Consider the following 24,490-nt stretch of genomic DNA (forward strand, 5'->3'; position numbering starts at 1 on the left):
CCAGGGCTCCACTCCCCTTCTTCCCATTGTTCCGCTCCCTGGGAGATACCTGTCTGACGAGTTTCGAAGCCCCCTCGCATAATGACTCATCCCCTGCCCTGCTGGGCCGTGCTGCAGACAGCAGCCAGTGGAGGTCACTCACAACCCACTGCCCAGCATAGCAACCAGCAAGGTACCCCCACTACATCACAACCAGTGAGTGGGGTGAGGTGGAGGGGAATGAGGGGTGCGTACCTGATCATGCCCATTGCGGGAATGGAAGGGCCGGGCACGAGAAGCCGCCGAAGCTGACCGCATTGCATTCGAGACGTTCATTCACAGAGTTGTGTAAAATTATAACATGAAGCCAGCAGGGTGTGGACGCCGTGCTCCAGAGAAGGCTCGAGCAGCCAACTTTAACTGGTGTGATTGTAAAACACGAGTTCAATTGAATAAAACGGTCAGGAAACGTTCTTCAGTTTTTCCTGCCATACAGCCCGCCTGCCCCTTAGGTCTCACCCTTCATCGGCCCTGACACCCCCTGTAAATTTGAACACCCCCCCCAACTTCAATTCCTGGGGAAAACACTGTCCATCTCGGTCTGGAACGCCTGCCGGTCAGGTCATGGCCCTGAGTGGCTTGTTCGTCCCCCCGAGAGCAGGCTGGGAAGGGAGCATGGCTAGCGTCCGTGCTGGGCTGGGTAAGAATCCGCCCGAGGCCTCGCCAGCCCCTTGTGCCCCACTTCTAGCCTGGCCCCTCATCACTTCATGGGAAAGCCAGACTCGCTTGGAGCCATAATGGCCTAGGTGTTGGAACACAGGCTCTCGTGGGAACATTTCTTGCACACTCACCCACAGTGCCAGCTGTGCACAGATCACACACACGCGCACAGAGGTGCTCCTGGGCACACTTCTCGCACACTCACACACACACTGCCAGCTGCGTGCAGATCACACGCACAGGGGCTCTCCCGGACACACTCACGCACACACTGCCAGCTGCGTGCAGATCACACGCACAGGGGCTCTCCCGGGCACACTCACGCACACACTGCCAGCTGCGTGCAGGTCACACGCACAGGGGCTCTCCTGGGCGCACACACGCACACACTGCCAGCTGCGTGCAGGTCACACGCACAGGGGCTCTCCTGGGCACACTCACGCACACACTGCCAGCTGCGTGCAGATCACACGCACAGGGGCTCTCCTGGGCGCACACACGCACACACTGCCAGCTGCGTGCAGGTCACACGCACAGGGGCTCTCCTGGGCACACTCACGCACACACTGCCAGCTGCGTGCAGGTCACACGCACAGGGGCTCTCCTGGGCACACTCACGCACACACTGCCAGCTGCGTGCAGGTCACACGCACAGGGGCTCTCCTGGGCACACTCACGCACACACTGCCAGCTGCGTGCAGGTCACACGCACAGGGGCTCTCCTGGGCACACTCACGCACACACTGCCAGCTGCGTGCAGGTCACACGCACAGGGGCACTCTTGGCTGGCTCACCTGCCGGGAACGTGCTCAGACCCCAGTTCATTCTCCTTGTGGTTGCACAGCACGGAGCATGAACCGAAAACAGCCTTTGCCTCCCGGCCCCGTGCTTCCGGGGCCAACGCAGGTCATATGCACAGGGGCTCTCCTGGGCACACTCACCGCACACTCACGCACACACTGCCATCTGTGTGCAGATCACATGCACAGGGGCTCTCCTGGGCACACTCACACACACACTGCCAGCTGTGCGCAGGTCACACGCACAGAGGCTCTCCTGGGCACACTCACACACACACACTGCCAGCTGTGCGCAGGTCACACGCACAGGGGATCTCCTGGGCACACTCACACACACACACTGCCAGCTGTGCGCAGGTCACACGCACAGAGGCTCTCCTGGGCACACTCACACACACACACTGCCAGCTGTGTGCAGGTCACACGCACAGGGGATCTCCTGGGCACACTCACTGCACACTCACGCACACACTGCCAGCTGTGCACAGGTCACACGCACAGGGGCTCTCCTGGGCACACTCACCGCACACTCATGCACACACTGCCAGCTGTGCGCAGGTCACACGCACAGGGGCTCTCCTGGGCACACTCACTGCACATTCACGCACACACTGCCAGCTGTGCGCAGGTCACACGCACAGGGGCTCTCCTGGGCACACTCTGCTCCCATCCAGTCCCAAAGAAAAGCCCCCACAGAAGTCACGTGCTCGTCTGTGGATGTGAAAATCCCCTGTGGTCAGCCTTTGCTCACTCCTCACATCCAATGTGCAATTGCCCAGCTGGGTGTGACACGTGCTGGGGCTGCTGAGGACACTCGCCGCCCCCAGCTTTGCTCTGAACTCCCCGACTCTCCTATCCCTCCCTCCGCCCCTGGCTGAGCTGCCCGAGGGCTCCTGGGACTGGTGCCAGCAGCCGGCTGAGGCCAGGAAAGTCCTGATGCTTGTAGCTCGCTCCCGTCCCCCTGGCTGCCTGGCTGGAGTTCTGGGCATGGGGGGTAGCTATTGAGCCAAGCCGCCCTTGGCTGGCTCACCTGCCGGGAACATGCTCAGACCCCAGTTCATTCTCCTTGTGGTTGCACAGCACGGAGCATGAACCGAAAACAGCCTTTGCCTCCCGGCCCCGTGCTTCCGGGGCCAACGCGGGGAAGGGCCACAGGGCCCCGGGCAGTGCTGTGGGGCTCTGCAGCCACCAGGAGCGGTGCACTGGCTAGCAGAGCTGATCCCCGGGACACGCAGCAGGGGGCGCGGCAGTGCTGAGTTGGAGCCCCTCCCGGGGCAGGTGGTACTAGCTGTCAGGGCCACACAGCGGTCAGTCCAGGGCTCAAGTTCCCAGAGAGAGTTGATGGGAAATGTTCAAGAAGCCTTAGGAGAGCTGTTACCTATCGATCTCGCCAGCGTCTGGCGCAGGCCCTCGGGCCCCGGAACCCCTCTGCTCCCTCCCCCGCGCCACGAGCGCGGGAACGAAGACGGGTCGGCCTTGCCTGGCTCCCCTCCATCCTTCGTCTCCAGACGCCCCTTTGTAGACACTGAGCACCGCCCTCAGGGACTCCCTGGCCTCCGGTTACTGGAGAGCAGGCAAAGAGCTTTGGCACGCCCGGCCCATCTGCCAAGGGTGGCTCATGGCTGGTTTGCAAAGCAAAGACTGACAATAAACCCATAATGCACTCTGTTCTTTCTGTGCTGCCTGTCTGTGCTCACGTCCCCTCCTCCAGCTTCAGCTGCTCCCTTGGCTGGCTGTTCCTTCCATATTAGCAGGGTACTAGCACACAGCGGTAATACGGGCAGGGCCAGACAGCCACGCAGAAGACAGATAGAGCTGTGAATAGCTATGGACACATTAGATAAACAGACCATGGAAGGGGAGAAAAACAGAATGAATGATGGACATTACTGGTTTGCAAACCTTAATAAATCCTAGTCTTACATTTCAGTCCTTGGTTTGCAAACCAGTAATGTCCTTCCCCTCCCCTCCCCTCCCCTCCCCTCCCCTCTCCGCTCAGCTCCTCTCCTTTCCTTCCCTCTCCTCTCCTCCACTCCCCTCTCCGCTCCTCTCCTCCCCTCCTCCCTTCTCCTTCCCTCCCCTCCCCGCTCCTCTCAGCTCCTCCCCTCTCCTCTCAGCTCCTCTCCTTCCCGCCCCTCCTCCCCTCCCCTCTCTTCTCCTTCCCTCCCCTCCCCTCCCTGCTCCTCTCAGCTCTTCCCCTCCCCTCCCTTCTCCTTCCCTCCCCTCTCCTTCCTGCTCCTCTCAGCTCCTCCCCTCCCCTCCCTTCTCCTTCCCTCCCCTCTCCTCCCTGCTCCTCTCAGCTCCTCCCCTTCCCTCCCTTCTCCTTCCCTCCCCTCCCCTCTCCTCTCCTTCTCTCCCCTCCTCTCCTCCCTTCCCTTCTCCTTCCCTCCCCTCACCTCCCTGCTCCTCTCAGCTCCTTCCCTCCCCTCCCTTCTCCTTCCCTCCCCTCTCCTCCCTGCTCCTTTCAGCTCCTCCCCTCCCGTCCCTTCTGTTTCCCTCTCCTCCTCTCCTCTCTCCTCCCTTCTCTTCTCCTTCCCTCCCCTCCCCGCTCCTCTCAGCTCCTATCCTCCCCTCCTCTCCCCTCTCTGCCCTTCCCCTCTCCTCCTCTCCTCCCCTCTCTTCTCTGCTCAGCTCCAATCCTCTCCTCCCTTCTCCTTCCCTCCCCTCCCTGCTCCTCTTAGCTCCTATCCTCACCTCCTCTCCCCTCTCTGCCCCTCCCCTCTCCTCTCCGCTCCACCCATCCCCTTCCCTCTCTTCTCCTCTCCTCTCCGCTCCTCCCCTCCCCTCTCCTATCTTCTCCGCTCCTCCCTCTTCTTTCCTCTCCTATCCTCTCCTCTCTGCCCCTCCCCTCCCTTCTCAGCTCCTCCCTTCTCCATTCCTCTCCTCTCAGCTCCTCTCCTCCCCCCTTCTCCTTCCCTTCCCTCCCCACTCTTCTCAGCTCCTCCCCTCCCCTCCTCTCTCCTTTCAGCTCCTCTCCTCCCCTCCCCTGTCCTCTCCTCCCCTTCCTTCCTCACCTCACCCTCTGTCCCCTGAAATACTCTTTTTTCATACAGTGCATCATTAGCCAGTGGGACTCATTGCACATGATGAAATGGAGGTGAGGGAAAAGTGCATGGACTTGTAAAGGATTTATACAGATGTTTAGCTATACTAAGTGTACAGGGGAGCCAGCTGGCTCTGCAGACCTGTGGGCAAGGTGGTGGTGGTGGTGGGGGGGGTGGCTCCGTACCTCTGAAAGGCACAGGGCTAGGGTTGCCAGATGGTTTCAACAAAAATCCCGGACACGCTTGACATGACGTCACAATCTATATCCCATCTGAGCTAGAAACACCAGACAGTTCTATTGTCTCACTTCTATTTCTTCGGTGTGTTTCCTGAATAGAAAGCTCTGATACTGGACTGTCCTGGCAGCCCTACGCAGGGCTTGGGCGGGAAGGGACGGGCCTGGGCTCAGCCAGCCCTCTGGGCTTCCCGGAGCAAGACAGCCCCCCCAGCCTTAGAAGCGCCACAGAGTGATTGCGTGGTGCTTGGGCGGCTCCAGCCACAGTTGCTGCTGCCATTGTGGGGGTAGCACCTGGGACCCAGGGGCCCTTTGAATCACTGGGCCTCAGGGCAAATGCCCTCTTTGCTGAACCGGGGCACGCGCTCATGCCACCCTCCGAACCGGGGCGCGCTCTCCCGCCGCCCTCCAAACCGGGGCGCGCTCTCACGCCGCCCTCCGAACCGGGGCGCGCTCTCACGCCGCCCTCCGAACCGGGGCGCGCTCTCCCGCCGCCCTCCAAACCGGGGCGCGCTCTCACGCCGCCCTCCGAACCGGGGCGCGCTCTCACGCCGCCCTCCGAACCGGGGCGCACTCTCACGCCGCCCTCCAAACCGGGGCGCACTCTCACGCCGCCCTCCAAACCGGGGCGCACTCTCACGCCGCCCTCCGAACCGGGGCGCGCTCTCACGCCGCCCTCCGAACCGGGGCGCGCTCTCACACCGCCCTCCGAACCGGGGCGCGCTCTCCCGCCGCCCTCCGAACCGGGGCGCGCTCTCCCGCCGCCCTCCGAACCGGGGCGCGCTCTCACGCCGCCCTCCGAACCGGGGCGCGCTCTCCCGCCGCCCTCCGAACCAGGGCGCGCTCTCACGCCGCCCTCCGAACCGGGGCGCGCTCTCCCGCCGCCCTCCGAACCGGGGCGCGCTCTCCCGCCGCCCTCCGAACCGGGGCGCGCTCTCATGCCGCCCCTCCGAACCGGGGCGCGCTCTCCCGCCGCCCTCCGAACCGGGGCGCGCTCTCACATCGCCCTCCAAACCGGGGCGCGCTCTCCCGCCGCCCTCCGAACCGGGGTGCGCTCTCACGCCGCCCTCCGAACCGGGGCGCACTCTCATGCCGCCCCTCTGAACCGGGGCGCGCTCTCACGCCGCCCTCCGAACCGGGGCGCGCTCTCACGCCGCCCTCCGAACCGGGGCGCGCTCTCATGCCGCCCTCCGAACCGGGGCGCGCTCTCACTCCGCCCTCCGAACCGGGGCGCGCTCTCATGCCGCCCTCCGAACCGGGGCGCGCTCTCATGCCGCCCTCCGAACCGGGGCGCGTTCTCATGCCGCCCTCCGAACCGGGGCGCGCTCTCATGCCGCCCTCCGAACCGGGGCACGCTCTCATGCCACCCTCCGAACCGGGGCGCGCTCTCATGCCGCCCTCCGAACCCGGGGCGCGCTCTCATGCCACCCTCCGAACCGGGGTGCGCTCTCATGCCGCCCTCCGAACCGGGGCGCGCTCTCATGCCGCCCTCCGAACCAGGGCGCGCTCTCACACCGCCCTCCGAACCGGGGCGCGCTCTCACGCCGCCCTCCGAACCGGGGTGTGCTCTCACACCGCCCTCCGAACCGGGGCACGCTCTCATGCCGCCCCTCCGAACCAGGGCGCGCTCTCACACCGCCCTCCGAACCGGGGCACGCTCTCATGCCGCCCCTCCGAACCAGGGCGCGCTCTCATGCCGCCCCTCCGAACCGGGGTGCGCTCTCACGCCGCCCTCCGAACCGGGGCGCGCTCTCACGCCGCCCTCCGAACCGGGGCGCACTCTCACGCCGCCCTCCAAACCGGGGCGTGCTCTCACGCCACCCCTCTGAACCGGGGCGCGCTCTCACGCCGCCCTCCGAACCAGGGCGCACTCTCACGCCGCCCTCCAAACCGGGGCGTGCTCTCACGCCACCCCTCCGAACCGGGGCGCGCTCTCACGCCGCCCTCCGAACCGGGGCGCGCTCTCACGCCGCCCTCCGAACCGGGGCGCACTCTCACGCCGCCCTCCAAACCGGGGCGTGCTCTCACGCCACCCCTCTGAACCGGGGCGCGCTCTCACGCCGCCCTCCGAACTGGGGCACGCTCTCACACCGCCCTCCGAACCGGGGTGCTCTCACGCCGCCCTCCAAACCAGGGCGTGCTCTCATGCTGCCCTCCGAACCGGGGCGCGCTCTTCTGCCAGACACTGGGTCTTATTGCTCCTTTGCTGGGCTGAGGCCCCACTACTATGAAACGTCTGTTCCCACAGGTAGGCCTGTGGGCTTTGATTTCAGTGGGAGAGGGGTAACTACTTGCGGTTATGGGCTGCACAGATTGTGACCGAGCTACCCCTCAGCCTTCTCCTTGCAGACTAAGTGGGCCGAGCTCCTGCCACTTTCACAGTGAGACACGTTCTAAGCTGCTAATCGTTCTCGTGGCTCTTCGCTGAGCCCTCTTCCAGCCATCAGCCTGCATGCACCAGCGCTGCCCACGGGATTCCCGGAGCAGGCCCAGCAGAGCAGGACAAGAACTTTTCTGCTCCTCCTCAGTATTCCTGATAGTCCAGCCAGGAATCTCAATAGCTCAGTGATGATCTGTTCCCCCCCATCTCATAGGGTACGTCTACACTAGCCCCCCAGTTCAAACTAGGGAGGCTAATGAGGGCCACTGAAATTGCAAATGGAGTGGGGGGTTTAAATATCCCATGCTTCATTAGCACATTCCCGGGCAGTCACCATTTTGGATATTGATTGGCCCAGAAGAACTGCCCGCGTCTAATGGGCGTCTGTGACGGGGAAGGCGTTCCCCACACTTGCAACCACGGCCCGACGGAGGTGCGCAGCTGGGAAGTGGCCGAGCACCCCGAGGGAGCCGGATGTTCGGCAGCTGGAGCACTCGGAGGGTGCGCAGCCGAGCAACCTGGGGAATCCGGGGGGGACGGGGTGAACGTCCGGGGGCAGAAGTGTTGGCTTGCACAAAACCTACCAAGCAATCGCTCCACATCAATGACCTGTCCTCTTCCTTGAGTCCCACTCCCCCGTTTGTATCTCATCTGCAGACCTCAGCAGCGCTTTGCTTTTCCTCCAGATCATTGATAAGGAATATGAGAGAGCATGGAGCAGCCACTTGGATCCTTCCCTAGAGGACTGCCCCCGTGACAAGGTCCCCCGCCCATTTACAATCCCATGTCAGTGGGCCATTGTGCACTCTCTGTTGTGCATGCCATGCCGGCTGCTGCCTCACGCTACATTCTTCATCCAAATGTCACGCAGCACCAAATCCGGTGCTTTATGGAAGTCCTACGTCCCATTAGTACTGGAATCAAACTGTTCACCTCCTTTACAAAGACACCCAGGAAGTCTGACTGGCTGTTTCCACAAAGCATGCTGACTGACAGTAGCTCGTTGTATCACTCTTCCTTAACGCTGTATTAACTGAGTCCCAGATCAAGCACTCCAGGATTTGCCAGCGTTCAGTGCTAGGCCATCCCGTTTCCACGTTTCAGCCGAGACACAGCATTGGGGGTGCTCCAGGCCACGGAGAAACAGGTCCCACGACTCACGGAAGCGGGCCCGAGAGCTTCCCAGCCAGTTCTTCTAAACCGTTCGGTTACGGGTTACCCTGGGCCGCGGATTGAAAACGGGCTCACTGCAGTCGCTGCGGTTGGAACGGGGAATATTTCACCGGCCATGCGGGGTCTCTCCAGCATCCAGACTAGCGGCGCTTCCAGGAGACGCCTACCTTTTCTGAGATCAGTCTGCCACTGCCAGCTGCAAGAGGCCAATACTGCTGTCAGCTTCCCTTGCTGCTGCGAGCAGACTCTCGGACTCGTTATTGTCCTTCACTCCACTGCCCACAGTTCTGCTTTGTGTCCTTTTGTTTCTCTTATCAGTGCTCTACAGTGCCCAGCTTCTAATGTGTGTTTGGTTTTTCATGCTGTTTTCACTCCCCCTCTCAGCTAGGCTGGAGTGTTAATCTGCACAGTCTTCTATCTCCATTGCAGCTTCTGGGGATCTAATAGAATTTTCTTCAGCGGTTCTCAATTATCATTCACATTTTTCCATTTCATTTCTTTCTCCCAGCTGTTTTGGAACCAGCTTTCTCCCCGCTGTTCAAAAGCTTTTTAGCTTTATTGAAATTGGTCATTTTAAAACACAAACTATATAGATTACTGGTTGGACTTTGTTCCGTTTTCACATAATAAATACAATCAAGTCGGGATCATTCCATCTTTAGTTTTGTGATCAATTCCTCTTTCTCTCTCTTAGGTGAGGTTTAATATAGAATTCCCTCAGATTGGATGCTACACTTTTTGAGCTAGGAAATTGCCAATTAGTTTTTAGTACGAGCAGCATGAGACTTCCAGCTGAAGTCCCCAATACTGATGCAGTATTAGACACACACGCTTAGCTGGCGGGGCATGCTGGTCCCTACAGTGGCTTGATTTTCCATGGCAGACCCTGCGGAATACTCCATCATGTGCAGCACTTGTGTTTCTTAGGGAGTTTCTTGGCACTGCTGTCTAGGCAGTTCAGTATTTTCTCCTCTTCTTGCTCCTTAGTGCCTTGATTAGGTTTGTTCCCAACATCCTGATTCTGTGCTTCGTGCTCTGTTGTTCCCATCTTTGCACCCCCCTTCTGTTAAAGGCCTCGCCGCCTGACATGTCTAGCTAGCCAATCCCCTGGACGACTGGTCCTTCTGAAGAGATGGGGAGAATCCAATGGTACAGCTCCCTCCTCCCCATCAAGGGCATCTCAGACCCTCTCCAAACCTTACCCCATTTACCTAGCCAGCCGTTCATTCCACAATCTGCCTTCTGGCTTCCTTTGCTCACAGCAAGGTTTGCATGGAGCAGTGTCTGAAATAGTGACTGGAACCAGCCGCAGAGAAACCTTGCTCATCTTCAGAACCCCGTGCAATACTCAGAGACCCTGCTGGGCGGGGAGGGGGCGGGGGGGACGGTAACCAGAGACCCTGCTGGGTGGGAGGGGGAGCATGGTAACCAGAGACCCTGCTGGGTGTGGGAGGGGGGTGACACGGTAACCAGAGACCCTGCTGGGCTGGGGGGGCGCACGGTACCCAGAGACCCTGCTGGGTGGGGGGGGGGGGCACGGTAACCAGAGACCCTGCTGGGTGGGGGGGCGCATGGTACCCAGAGACCCTGCTGGGTGGGGGGGGCACGGTAACCAGAGACCCTGCTGGGCGGGGGGGGCACGGTAACCAGAGACCCTGCTGGGTGGGGGGGGCACGGTAACCAGAGACCCTGCTGGGCTGGGGGGGCACATGGTACCCAGAGACCCTGCTGATAAGACGGTGATCAGAGAGGGGGGGCCCCTACTGGATGAAGGAGGTAACCCAGTGACAGATGATGTGGGGAAAGCTGAAGCACTCAATGCTTTCTTTGCCTCTGTCTTCATGGACAAGGCCGGCTCCCCGACTAGTGCACTAGGCAGTGCAGTATGGGAAGGAGGTGGGCCGCCCTCGGTGGGGAAAGAACAGGTTAAGAACTATTTAAGAGCTATTTAGAAAAGCTAGACATACACACATCCATGGGTCCGGATTTAATGCATCCGAGGGTGCTGAGGGAGTTGGCAAATGTCCTTGCGGAGACTTTGGCGGTTACCTTTGAGAACTCGTGGAAATCGGGAGAGATCCCGGCTGACTGGAAAAAGGCAAAGGCAGTGCCCATCTTCAAAAAAGGGAAGAAGGACGATCCAGGGAACTACAGGCCAGTCAGCCTCACCTCAGTCCCTGGAACAATCATGGAGGGGCTCCTCAAGGAATCCATTCTGAGGCACTTGGGGTGGCAGGTACCCCCGAGAGCAGCGAGTCGCCGCCAGCCAGTAGAATAGAGGGGTTATTGCTTCTCTAGGATACAGCCCAGCACAGATGTGACGTGGGTATAAGGAGTCAGGGCCAGGCAGCCTCAGACCCCTTGGGGGGTCCACAGACCCCTGGCCCCTCAGTACTCAGCTTAGTCTCTTCCCTTCCTATTTTTCCAGACCACTGACCCTTCCCCAAACCACCCCCTCCCTTTGTTCCAACCCTTCCCTCTCCGGTGAGAACGGCTGGGCCATGCTCTACACATCAGAGCCCTCAGTGCTCACAGAGCACCTCCCAAGCACAGCGCCCAGCAGAGCGTACCCCCACTGCATGACACTTGGAAGAGGGACGTGATCAGGAACAGTCAGCATGGATTCACCAAGGGCAAGTCCTGCCTGACCAACCTGACGAGCTTCTATGACGAGGTAACTGGCCCTGTGGACGTGGGAAAGTCGGTGGATGTGATAGACCTGGACTTTAGCAAGGCTTTTGATACGGTCTCTCACAATATTCTTACCAGAAAGTTAAGGGAATGTGGATTGGATAAATGGACGGTAAGATGGATAGAAAGCTGGCTAGAAGGCCGGGCCCAATGGGAGTGATCAACCGATTGATGTCAGGATGGTGGTTGGTTTCTAGCGGAGTGCCCAAGGTTCGGTTCTGGAGCCAGTCTTGTTCAACATCTTTACTAATGACCTGGATGAGGGGATGGGTTGCACCCTCAGCAAGTTCACAGATGACACTGAGCTAGGGGGAGAGGCAGATACGCTGGAGGGCAGGGAGAGGGTCCAGAGTGACCTAGGCAGATTAGAGGATTGGGCCAAAAGAAATCTGATGAGGTTGAACAAGGACAAGTGCAGAGTCCTGCCCGTGGGACGGAAGAATCCCAAGCACTGGTACAGGCTGGGGACCGACTGGCTAAGCAGCAGTTCTGCAGAACAAGACCTGGGGTTCCAGTGGATGAGAAGCTGGATCTAAGGTAGCAGGGTGCCCTTGTAGGCAAGAAGGTGAATGGCACATTAGGGTGCATTAGGAGGAGCACTGCCAGCTGCCATGGGGCAGACTCACCAGCATGGCGCCCTCAGCTCGTTGCCTTGGGGAATTAGCTTGTTGTTTCGTTGGGCACCTCCCTCCAGCTGGTGTCTCCCCGTGTTCCTCTAACCCCAGAGTCCTCTTCAGAACACGGCCCTCCGGCAGCGCCCCCTCCAGTCTCTCTGCGCCCCCTGTTGTTTACTCCACCGTGCACTCCAGGGTCCTCCCTTCTCCCACGGAGCCCCAGTTCTTTGCCCAGGGAACACTCCGTCCCCCTGCACCTACCTCGTCTCAGTGACCCCCTGCCAGTCTCCATCTAGCATCTCCACGGCCTCCCGCTTCCCTGGCAGGCAGGGCTCGACTTCCCTCCAGCCGGCGCGCTCCCGCCAGGAGTCCTTCCTTCTCCAGCCCCCGGCTGGGCCCTCCTTGGCCTCCGCTGGGGCTTCCCTCTCAGCCCTCGCTCAGGGCTGGGGCTTTGCCCTCAAAGGGCCAGTGCAGAGCAAACGCCCCATCACACCAGCAGATCCAGAGAAGTGATTATTCCCCTTTATTCGGCTCTGGGGAGGCCACATCTGGAGTATTGTGTCCAGTTCTGGGCCCCCCACTACAGAAGGGACGTGGGCGCATTGGGGAGGCTCCAGCGGAGGGTGACCAAAATGATTAGGCTACCGCTGGGAATTGCACCATGGCAACCGGCAAGGTCACGGCAACAGAACTTGGGCCCTTTTGCTCCCAACTGCACGGGCCCCCTAGAGCCAGAGGAGAGACTTGTGGGCTTGGTCAGCGGCTGCGCTGTGGGGGGCACAGAGAGACAGGGCACACCCTGGGCAGGGCAGCCGGGTAGGAAGGTAGCGGCAGGGGTGACCCTCCTGTGCTGGAGCAGGAGACGGGCTCGCAACCTCCCAGCCGGACGCGGCCAGAGATTCAGGGGGTCTGGCAATGGGCCTGCCCTGCAGGAAGCAGAGTCCGGACAGGGCTGCTACTCCTGCACCTGCACAGCCCCATGGGAAGCCTGGGGCCAGAGGAGGAGCCTTGTGACTTCGGCCCCTTGGCACGTTGTGCGTTGTGCGTGCACCTCAACCCACCCCCGGACCAGGGCTAGAGCCGCAGCCTCCTCTCTGCCTGCCGGCTACGCCCTCCCAGCTCAGCCCTGCCCAGACCTGCTGGGGGCAGATGGCACAGCCAGGCAGGAACCAGGAAGCTGCCGCAGTGCGTAGCCCACAACTTGTTGTTCCCGGGGCTGCTGCTGAAGCGCGGGAGGCCGTGGGCTCCCCTGTTCATTGCTACTCGCTAACAGGCTGGCAGGGACCGCGGGTGCTCTCCAAGCAACTGGGACCCAGCCCGTCTTTGGGCATAGGCCTGCCAGCATCGGCCCTTGCCTACGCTCACCCGGAGAGCGGCGTGCTGAGATCCATCTTTCGGCAGCAGGTCGAGTAAGGACCTGCTAAATCGAGCGCCGAAAGCGCCGCTGGCCCCGTACTCCACCGGGTGCGGAGGGTTCAGGGAAGCCGAGGGGAGAGTTTCTTCCCTTGGCCTCCCGCAGTGGGGACGCGCAGAAATTGGGCGTAAGGCACGTCGCCTCCAGGCACGCGCTTCCATAGCTGGAGTCGCGGCACTGAAGTCGGCTTTATCCGCCAGGGCAGACCCGGCCTAGCGCCCCCACTGGGAGGGCTCTCCGCCAGGGCAGACCCGGCCCAGCACCCCCCACGGGGAGGGCTCTCCGCCAGGGCAGACCCAGCCCAGCGCCCCCCACGGGGAGGGCTCTCCGCCAGGGCAGACCCAGCCCAGCGCCCCCCACGGGGAGGGCTCTCCGCCAGGGCAGACCCGGCCCAGCGCCCCCCACGGGGAGGGCTCTCCGCCAGGGCAGACCCGGCCCAGCGCCCCCTATGGGGAGGGCTCTCCTCCAGGGCAGACCCGGCCCAGCGCCCCCTATGGGGAGGGCTCTCCACAACGGCAGACCCGGCCCAGCGCCCCCCACGGGGAGGGCCCTGCCGTTCTCGTTCGGCTCGAGCGCCCCTGCAGCAGGGTCCCAGGAGGGTGAGGCCTGTTTTATACCCAGCCGGTGTCTAGTCTGAACAGGCCAGAGTTGCTGGGGTGGCAAGCGACCCGCATTGACGGCCAGGAGCCTAGGGAACCCGCGGGAGTGGAAATTCCCCACCCCCATCAGGAACTACTAAGGCGCCTGCATCCGACTGTCACGTGAATGAGGGATTCCCAGGCCCCCTCTGCATCGCCACACTGCCGAATTATTCACGCGCCCGTCGCACTCTCAGCTGAGGTCGCGCTCGGTTTCTAATAGTAACGATGTAAGAGGCTGATGGGACTGGCAAAGCTCCATCGGCGTCTACGGAGCCAGGCAGTAGCTGCCCCGGAGCCTCGGATTCAAAAGGACCCGGGATCTGGAGCCAGAGCCAGGCAGGACACGCTCCAGCTCCCTGGGTGGCACTGGGCAGTGCTGAAGGGCTGGGGGGGAGGAGGCTAGCCTCAGCCCCGCCCTTTCTGCTGGAGGCCTGCCCCTTTCCGGATCACAGAGCGGCCCCACCACCACCTGGCCCCCCTGAATGGAGCTAGGACAATTTATGCCTGGTGAGGCTCTAGGCCGTGTTGTTAACATATATGTCCATACACTCCCGGATCACTTCACTTCACTTCCAACTGAAATGCAGCCAGCTCTGGGGCAGAGCAAAGCAACACTGCACCAAAAGGTCAGGGCAAGAAAACTGTGGGCCCTAGTTAAGAGAGCCCTGAGGAGCTTAGGTCGGGAGAGTGTAATTACCCAGGCTGGAGCAGGAGCAAACCTCCCACAGTGCCCCCCCTGACTAGCTCTGCAAGAGCCCGATGGCTCTTTCTCTGCATCCAGGCTCGTGTCTCTGGCTGGCTCTTGCTCACGGCGGTGGCGTATTTCTCTTTTGGCTGCTTCCTGAGAGGCGGGCTGCAGGGCGGAGGCGGAGCTCCGCATTGTGACCCAGTGGGAGCTATTTGGAGGCTTCTGTTTTCTTCCTTCTCTGCTTGTCTCAATAGTTCATACGTTGAGTCAGAAGAAAATGCTTAAACACGGGAAGCGGCTTTTGTAGCAGCGACAGAAAAGCAGCGGCAGCGCCTGTGGCTCTAGCGCACCCGATTCTCCAGCGCACCCGATTCTTCGTGGCACTCCCCTGCGCACGCCGGCCCTGCTCCCGCTCACGTGGGGTGCAAGGGGGGTCGACGCAGGGCTTCCCTGGCTGGCGCTAGGCTGGGGAGCAGAGCACGTGGCCAGCGTAGCCCCTCTGGATATGCATGGGACTGCATGGAGCTCAGTGAGGGGAGCAGGTGGGGCGGTGAGCCCCGCCCCGTGCATTTCCACGTGGGCAGGAAAGAGAAGACCCCGTGCTCTCCGCTCTGATCACACCAGCACACCCAGCACTTGTGCTTCCCACCAGGAACTCCACGGGGCTTTCCAACTATGGGAAATAGCAGTGCTCCCATCCTTTGACAGCTGGGCGCGATTGGGGCTGGCCCACCTGAGCCCGGAGGGGGTAAAGACACGCCCCTCGGGGGCCAATTAACTCCACATGCTGCACCGGAGGGAGCCGCGTCTGGTTCAGCTGACGGGCAGAGGCGACCCCGCGGGAGGAGCCGGGCCAGGGGAAGAAAACCGGGCAGGAGGCCCAAGGAAGACCATGCACACAGATGTGCAGAACTCTACATCCTCAATGAAAATTACACCCCCCCCCCATGATGCTATTCAGTTCTGCAGCACTTCTTGCCTGAGGGCCTCAAAGCACTTTAGGAACATTAACTAATTAAGCCTCACAAGAAAGCCCTGTGGGGTGAATAGTCCACCCAGCACTAAAAAGCAGCCGCCTCTGGGGTGGAACACCACAGCTGATTAACAGAGCACACAACCACAAAGAACGCTTTTGGGGGTAGAGAGGAGGCGACGCATATTGCCACCAACTGCAGCCTCAGGAGAGAACCCCGGGGGCAGGAAATCCATAATTACACCTGCTAGGACGTAGCCCCGATACTTGGGCTAGCATCCAGCTGTGGCTAAAAGAGTCTTGGGCAGATGGCCTGGGGCTTCCTTGTCTGGCTCTCAGAAAGGCCAATGCTGCACCGAGAACATGGCTTTCAGGGGTGGTTGTTGTGGCTCTTGGTTGGGTACGTAACTTGGCTCTGAACCACCAGCTCCTGCCTAATCCCTACCTGGTGTCTTTTTTCTAATGGGGCGTCAGGCCGGGGATGCAAAGGTCCCATTCAATGAAGTTTCTGTGCTGTAAATCAGGTCAAGTTAATTTCTCGCTCCCCTCGTCTCAGGCTGATTCAGCGTAATGTGTAGGGAAGTGCGGCCGAAAGGCGGGACGTGGGCTGTCTGGCGTCTAAACGCAGCCCCCTCCTCGTGCGATGTCACAACGGTTCGTCCCCGGCCCTTTGCACCTCTGCTGTTATAGTCAGAGTGAGTGTCAGTCTCCGGTTAGCTCCTCGAGCATCATGGGCCAAGTGGCTCCCCGGAGGAAAGCCGCTTCTCCCCGCGGTAGCCAATGTGGCCCCACGGAGTTTCGTATCGTTTCATTCTTCTTCCGCATTGCTAGCCCCAGTGGATCAGAGTCTGGGGCTGGGATGCCCAGTGTGCCGAAGAAATTCAACGCCACGTGTGCAAACGCTGCACTCAGCCCCAGTGAGGGGGACGTGGCAGGGCGCTTTGCTGCTATTTCTGTCCCACACTGATCTCTCTGCTCCCCTCCTCCCTGCAAGCTTCCCCCGGCGCTCAGATAAGAGACTTAGCAATCGCGCTCTGCAGAGTGGCTGAGGGAAGGAAGCATCCGGAGGCCAGTGAGCCTCCTCCTCCATCGCCCCCTCTCAGAGCATCTTCGACCCACAGGACGGGAGTGGGGCTGCCTTTGGGCTAAGGCCTGGGGCTCCCATCTTGGGAAATTCCAGGGAGAGGGATTTCTCGCACAGCCTGGGCCTGCAGGAAAGGCCGAAGGAGACAGGAAGTTCTCAGAACCCGTCCTCTTGTAAGAGAGAACCGTCCTGCAACTTTCCAGGGGATTGATCCACGGAATCACAAGGCTTCTCTGGGAACCAGCTTCCAGCCCAAATGCCGGGATGGGAGCTGTGTGAAACACTGAGCAGAGTTGCTGAGAAGATGTGTTGCTCGTGATGCCCCCCCCCCTCCTTCCCGTCGGAATACTTGGACTTCTGGGTTCCTCCCTATTTCCATCAGCTGAGCCTCTTCTTCCTTACTCCAGATTCCACGGAGGCTGCGTCAGAATCCCACGGAGGCAGCGGAAGGAAACCAGGATTGCTTAGATCTACGCCATGTGGATTTCTGCCCCCAGATTTAGAACTCAGCAGGAAATCATTTTCCCATCCCAAAAGATTTTGTGAGACTTTAACTTTCTTTCCCACTCTGAATCGGGACACAGTGGAACTTTACGAATGGTCACAAACTGGCGGAAACAGTTTGGTTTGGTCATTTCTAAACATGACGCTTTGATTTCGCCCTAATCTTTGTACTCTACTTTTTACTACAAAGTAGCCTGGATCTCGGAATGAAAACATGCTTTGAAGGGAAGGGGGGAGCTGTTGGTTTCAAAAACGTTCCCTGTGTTTCCAATTAGCTTTGAAGCAGGAAGTTCAGTCAAACAAGCCCCGTTTCAGTTTTGACAAACCAGGCCCTTCTCCAGCAAACCCAAGTTAGTTACAAAGTTCCTCACAATAAAACCCTGTGCTAAGGCATCCCAGCCCTGAAAACAACCCAGGCCCCGCTCCGGGCATCGGACGAGAACACCCTGCGGCGTGTAGGCGTGAGGTCACAGCCGGGGTGAGCCCTCAAGCAGGGTTTCAGATGCCACCAGGCAGCTGGTGTACGTAGGGGGCCTTGCACGCTGTCTGCATTCAGCAGCCATGTTTCTTGCCCCACCCCCAGTACCGTGTCTGCATCAAGCATTGTGAAGCCTATTGACTCAGGCTGCTCACGAGAGGGGCCCTGCTTTTTTAACGGCATGAGCCCTGGGCCAAGAACGCGCCAGCGTAGCCGCCTGGGAGCTCGGTTACCTGGTGTTGCTGCAGCGACACATCACGTGGGGCCGCGGTTGAGGAGACCTCTCTGCGCTAGCTGCAGCCGAGCCAGCTTCCGAGGAGTCTGGCCTGGGGGTAGCGCGAAGGGACCCGAGTACCCGCCCGCCCGAGACTCCAGGCATGTGCTTGGCAGCCAGCTGTGGCTCGGCTCTACTCGGGCGCCTCAATCGTCCAGCAGCCCCGCGGATTCCTTGGCAGGATTCCTGCCTCTGAGACGCATGGAAAATCCGTCTGGCGCTAGCTGTTCTGCATGTTCTAATTAGATGCTTGCACGTCATTTGCCTGTTTCCTCGGTGAGCTTTGACTTCCCGCGTTTCCAGGGGCCTTTTGGCTCTCCCTGCGTCTTTTGCTCTGGGTAGCCCTGGGGGTGCTCTTGGGCCTCTTCACTTTGTTTTTAGTTGGGGGTGTACGGACGGTCCTGCCCCTCGGGGGATGGAGATAAATAGCATCGATGGAGCTTACAGGTACTTTCCTCTTGTGCCTCTTCCTCTTCATTTCCATTCAATTCGCTTCCTCCTTTTGGTGTGGTCCCCCTTCGGAAGCTGCTGTTAGGGTCACTGTTACCGACCAGTCAGCGAGAGCCACCTCTCGGACCAGGCCCCGTGCCCCGCCTAGGACAAAGCAGGAAGGTCCCACAAGGAGCTGCTCCAAGGAGGCGTTAACACCTAGAACCTTTATCCTGGCCTGAGGTGACCCGTACCCAGTCCCGGGGGACCCCTTGCTCTTCGTATTATCGAGGTTTTTACTCGATAGCCTCTCCCTGAGCATTCCACCGTGGAGGGGGCTACGCGAGACGCTATTCTGCAGGCGTGGGGGGGCTCTCGATGCCGCGGGGCCAGGCTTGTCCTGTGTTTTACTCGCCCTTGTCTTCAGACCTCGTGCCCCCCCCGCCCCCCCGCCACGAGAGCTGTTCCTAAGTGTTTTGTGTCCAGGTATTACTGGCCCCATCGAGTAGGCCTGGTCCCTCTCGTTTCTGGGCTGTGTGTATTAGCAATAGCCTCAGGTAAGATCTGGCATTCGGGTTACGTCAGGGCGAGGTGCTGGCTTTCATTGGACCAGCTTCGGCTGGTGAGAGACAAGCGTTTAAGCTGGCACAAAGTTCTTCCTCAGGTCGGGGGAGACGGTCGCCTGACTGCAGCGTATGTTTGTTTGGCGTGTCTGGGTCTCGCGTGCCCCCTCCGACCTCGCTCACACAACTCCCTTGTGCTGCGCCTGGCTGCTTTGGAGTTTAAACCCTGAGGCTGGAGCGTTGTCCCCTCCTGGGCGCAGCATGTCAGGGGAGACGCGGACAAGCTGGAGGAGGCCCAGAGGGAGCAACAAGACTGCGTCAGAGGCCTAGAGACCAAGCCCTGAGAGGGAGGCTGAGGCCCTCCACCGTTGCATTTCCACAGCTTGTCTCCCGTGTGACGTTGTAACTCCAGGAGCAGGCTCCCCGATAGGGTCTGTTTGTGCTGCATCTCCCCAGCACTGCCAAGTGGCCGGAGTGCCAGCTGCTGTCCTGTCTACAGTGCGTGTCCAGAGCTCTGCTGGGCTGCGGATTGGCTCCATTAGGGGGAGCAGGATACGGCACTGGGCGGCGTCCCTTGGTTTTCGTGCAGGACCCTTTCTTGTGCCTCGCTGGGCACTCGGCCCTTGGCAGCCCCTGGGGTCTGGCTGGCCGAGGGGCCAGGGGGGCTCTTTGCCGGGCGTGGAATGCAGAACATTTCAGCTGCCTGGGGCAGTGTGGCCCAGCGGGAGGGCCTGGGTCGCAGTGGCCTCGCTCCCTTTCTGGCAAGTATTGCTATCAGCAGGGCGTGTTTTCAAGTGCAGCATCCAGGATGGCCCCGAAATGCCGCAGGCGCACACTGGCTGTGGTTTCGCCGAGACGAACGGACCCTTGGCCAAATGCCAAGGAGCATGGGAGCTGTCAGATGGGGTCAGACTCCGGCCAGCTTTGGCGGACGCCCTGCACCTGACAGAGGCCAGGCCCGGACGCTCAGAGGCAGGTGCGAGAAACCCCACAAAGGGCAGTTGTGGGTTCTTCGTCGTCATGGCAAACCCCAAAGGGGGACGTCCTGGCGGATTGCACACCAGCCTCCAGCGAGGTCCGTGAAGAGAGCTGGCTGGGCGTCCCGTTTCCGCCAGCAGCAGCGAGCTCACAGTGCCCTCGCAGCAGGGAGCTCAGACGCCTTCCCCAGCTCTTGCTTGTTCTCTCTTAGGGTGTGTCTAGACTCCGTCCATGGAGCCATGTAGATGAGTTTACTAGACACAGCAAAATGGCCGCCGCGCTGTGCTGATCAGCTGATTGTTGGCTCAGCGCAGTAATCTAGACGGGGATCATCCAACCCAGCTCCCTCTGTCGTCAGATCCTTTATGCCTCGGCATAAATGGTGCTGGGGTCAGCTGATCCCCGTCTAGACTACCGCGCTGAGCCGACAATCAGCTGATCAGCACAGCGCGGCGGCCATTTTGATGTAAATGAAGCAGCGATTATTTAAATCGCCACTTCATTTTGCTCTGTCTAGTAAACTCATCTACGTGGCTCTGTCGACGGAGCCGTGTAGTCTAGACATACCCATAGTTACTAAGCTAACGCGGGGGCTCGTGTCATCCAGGAGCACAGCTAACCCCGTCAGGCCAATCGCTAAGCTGCGAGCCGGGCCCGCAGGGCAGCCTTGCTCCAGGAGATCCACAAGCTCCCCGGCCCTGGCATCCCTGGCCCTGGCGACGAAGTGTTCCCTTCGGTCAGTTGCCAATCTGTTGCCTTTCTGTTGCCTCGACTGGTTCCGTGTTCCGGTGTTAGCAGGAGGGTGACTGATCCCTGCGCGACCATCCCTCCTACGAATGTTTGAATCCCGCCCCCTTCCTGTTGATCTTAATCAGGTGGCAAAGTCCCTTCTCAGAGCCCCTGCTGGCCCCAGTGTGTTTCGGGGTGGGGGGAGGTGGCTGTGCTGCACACGTGGGGCCCGCTCGGAGGCCAGCTGCGAGTGAGCTCTCTGTCCCCCGTGCCTCGGGGCTGGGGGAAGCCATTGGGCACGTTCCTATCAGTCCTGGAAGCCCGCTCCTGCAGCCAGAGCCGGGCGAAGTTGCCTTCCGGACCAGCCATAGGACCGGTAAGGCCATCGGAATTCTGCTCTGCAAACGGGTCGAGATGTCGGCATTTGGTTTTGTGCCCATGGACATGAACGGAGACGAGGCGACCTTGGCCCTAGACTAGCCCGGAGCCCCGGTTGGGGCCCTGGAGTGGGAGAGGCAGGCTCCCGCGAAGCGCCCAGTGCCACGCTGTGGCCAAAGGGAAGGACGTGGCCCTGGGAGCATTGGCAGGAGAATCGGGACCAGGAGCGGAGCCGATTTTACCCTTGTGGATTTTGCCCTGGGGCGGCCGCTGCCAGCGAGCTGGCTCTGGTTCCAGCGGCATCGCTCCAGAGAAGAGCCCGCGCCTGCCTGGCAGTGACAGATCAAAGAGCTCCGCTCCCTTTGCTGCTCAGAGAGAGGGGAGGGGGACATGACCCGCTCCGGGCCCTTTGGCCTCGCCAGAACAGTCCAACACGGTGCAGAGTCTGGCCGCTGACCTGAGACCAGGGCAGCCTGGAAATGGGGAAAAATTTTTAACGGTGAGTTAATTAACTGTTGGAACAACTTCCGGGGGGGGGGGGGGGGTTTCCCCTCCCTAGCCGCTCTGTGATCCAGATGGGCTGTGTTCCCGGGGAAGATGCTCAGTTTTATCAGCTGGCCCCGCCCGGCCTTGGAACCTGCAACTGTGCGGCAGCGGCGGCAGCGAGAGGCGTGCGGGGGCTGGTCAATCGTTGCTGCCGGTGCTTTAGGAGCCGAGCGCCTGTGAAAAACGACCTGACCGCGTCATGCTCCGGGTGCGCAGCGAGGAGAGGCCAGAGCCCGAGCAGCGGGTGACTGAGCAGCAGCCTGGCTCTGCGCTGCATTCGAGCAGCAGCCGGGCCCGCGGGGCCTTGCGGACACTCGTGCTGGCTGGAGGGAAGCGTGGGGACTGGGAGAGGGCCGTGCCTGCCTGGGACTGACGGCGCGGCGGGGAGCCCCCGGCCCTGCACCCTCACCCGCAGCCAGAGAGGACTCTCCGCCGGGCTGTAGAACAGAAGGGTTATCGCTGCGCAGGGACACAGCACGGTGCAGGCTCCACGGCAGAGCCGTAGTCCTCTGGGGGGAGGGGTTCACAGGCCCCTGAGCCCCCCTGTCCTGGACTTAGTCTGCTCCCTTCATGCTTCCCTCCGCCCAGTCTGCCCAGCTCCCAGGCCCTGCCTCCCTCCCTTTGTCTCTGCCTCTGGGAAGAGCCTTGTTCTCTGCTCAGGCTGGTACTTAGGGGTCTGGGCCAAGCCACATGTGGGGTGAGTCAGTGGGAATCACACCCCACAGCACAGCCAGGTGGGGACACCAGGTTACAAGACAGTCAGCCCCCTCCCTCACTACGTTACAGTGACCGCGCCCCGGGCTGTAATTTTTACACTTCACACAGTTTGCAGTAGCCACTTGCCAGAACCGCGGGTGACAAGGCTGCCAGAGCCTGTGAAAGGTGAAAGGAGTTTTGCCTCCAAGGACTGACAATCAGGCGGCTCGCGAGCGTGGACTCCCCCACTCCTGCTGCTGCGGCGGCTACAGCACGTTACATGGTTAAAGAACTTGCTTCCCGTGCATACGCCGCAGCCAGGAAACCTGCAGCAGCCGCCTGCGCAGAGAACGTCGATTTAGCTTTCAGGTGCAGCTGCGCTGGGGCCAGATCCCCTGGACATAACCCTTCCATTCCTCTTCAGTGCTAGACAGGCAAGAATCGGCCTCCAGTAAAGGACACTGCCAGTGCAACCGCTTGGCTAGCAGCGTTCCTGCATGTTCGCATGCACACAGGTCAGATTACAAATACACAGGACTGGGCGCTTGTTGACATGGGAAAGAAGCCGCGGTAGAACTAAGCCTTCAGTCTAGACCAGTATAGTTCAACTGCGGCAAACCTCTGGGCGTTTGCTTGGAGTCTGGGTTTCTTTATTTTGTGGAAGTCAGTTGGAAGCAGATTTAAGTTCACCCCAAATAAAAGCCGCTCTCAATCCAAAAACCAGACTATCCGCACGTGAGCTTGGGCAGGGTTAATTCCATCAGTTTCAAAACCAATTTAAGACCAGCCAGTGTCGTTATCTCTCGTGGAGGCGTAGACCCGGGACTCTCGGTAGAGGTGGAATACGCAGCGTTTTGACTGGCTGGCCAAACTAGCGACAGGGGAGTGAATTCACCGAATCAAACCAAAGGAGTTGGAAAAAGTCACGTGGAGTCAAAATTAAACGTTTTGTTTCCAATGGATTCTTTACCTTCAAAATAATATTGAAATCAAATGTGAGATGAGAAGTCATTTCACACTGGAAAATTAACATGTTTTGCTTTGAAAACGTGAAAATGAAACGTGTGTTTGTTGGGTTGTTTGTTGTGGGGAAAGTTTCCAGCCAAATTACCTTGGAGAATTTGACACGAATTCACCGTGTGGTTGGTCAGGGGCATCCGTCATTTCTAGGTGGAAAGTAATTCTATACCAACATCCCCTCCCCCGCTCTAGTTCTCCACCATTTGCCGCACCAAGACCCTGGTGGGGTCTGGGGCAGGGAAGCAGCCCCAGGCCTGGTGCACCACTAGGGACTGCCCTGCCCCTTGCGGTCATGAGTAAGAAGGGGTGCGCGCTTGGCCGGGCTGTCTCTGCTTTCCTGGGTGTCACCCCGGTGTAGGTCCCTCTTCAAACCTGACTTGCTTTCTCCAGTTCCACTCTTCCCTCCCCACCTGGCTAAACAAGCCCAAAGCCCTCCGCCTCCCCAGGTGGGCCACGTGCCCCCAGCCAGCCCAGGAGCCAGAGCTGCACTTTGGGGAGCCCAGACTCTCCACCGGCCCAGGGCAGCACTCGGAGGGTGGGGGGATGGTCAGGGCTCCTCCCGGGCACCCCGCCCAGGGCAGATGGGGGCCTGGGACTCCCTGGGTGGCCTGGCTCAGGTAAAGCCGCTGCAGGGGGCTCTGTTCCGTCCCCTGGGGTGAGTTTTGCCGGGTGAGCGTGGAGAGACTCCGCCTTTTTCCGTCTACATTGCCGGTTGATTCAGGTTTGCTTTTAATTGCACCAGGAGCCGGAGTGTGTGTGAAACCCCAGCCGAGCAATTGTGCTGCAGAGCCCGTCACTGCATCGGAGCGGCCCGGTCCGTTGGGAACAGGCCCTCGCAGCCCGGGGAGGGTGGCACCGTTAGCCCCACCGGGCCTGGGCCGGGGAGTGATCGGAGGCCGTGGCCAGAGATGGGCCGTTCTAGAATGTCCTCGCTGGCGACCCGAGCGCGCCTTTGTGACGAGCGGCCCCACTGCTCTATGACATGGGCCAGGAGCTCAGAGCGTGTCTGCTCCGCACACAGGAGGCGCCACTCTGCAGGGCTCCTGGAGGGGCAGGGCAGGACGCACGTGGGCGAAGACCGGTGGCTGCGTTCGCATGGCGGCTGCTTCTGCCGAGGACTCCCCAGGGCAGGCGGAGCGAGCTCTGGAAGCCAGCGCCCCGCACGCCAGCGTTTCTCTGATCAAATCGTCTCTCTCCTCCTTGCTGGTGAGTGCGCGCCCCTCTCCGTCCCACAGCCGGGGAGCGATGGAGAGTCCCTTTGGCCGCAAGGCAGCGGGAGCAAGGAGGCAAGAGGCCTCGGCCTGAGCCCCACCGCTGCTCGCTTTGCTCTTGCCTAGGCCCTGGGACTCGCCTCCCGCCGGCTCCCTGGCCTGAAAATAGAGGCCGCAACGCTGCTCGAGGGGAGGCCCTGGGACGTGACCTCTAGAGGGACCCACGTAACCTGGGGAAAGCCAAGGC

The 24,490-nt window shown here is 60.5% G+C and overlaps 1 protein-coding gene across 2 annotated transcripts in view; it reads left to right on the forward strand.

The window, feature by feature from the left end:
* Window positions 1–21,251: 21,251 nt before the first annotated feature.
* The window catches only part of TBC1D21 (TBC1 domain family member 21), a 71,778-nt gene continuing 68,539 nt past the window's right edge, over window positions 21,252–24,490 (forward strand). Inside the window, exons 1-2 of one of the 2 annotated variants that reach the window (XM_075897576.1) lie at window positions 21,252–21,269; window positions 24,054–24,238. In XM_075897576.1, coding sequence (XP_075753691.1) covers window positions 24,128–24,238 — 111 coding nt within the window. In that variant the 5' untranslated portion in view covers window positions 21,252–21,269; window positions 24,054–24,127. Of the gene's footprint in view, window positions 21,270–23,520; window positions 24,239–24,490 lie in introns of those variants that run through there. The other variant, XM_075897577.1, reaches the window with a different exon arrangement.

This window comes from Pelodiscus sinensis, chromosome 14, assembly GCF_049634645.1.
Source record: "Pelodiscus sinensis isolate JC-2024 chromosome 14, ASM4963464v1, whole genome shotgun sequence".
In the NCBI taxonomy this organism is placed as follows: Eukaryota; Metazoa; Chordata; order Testudines; family Trionychidae; genus Pelodiscus; species Pelodiscus sinensis.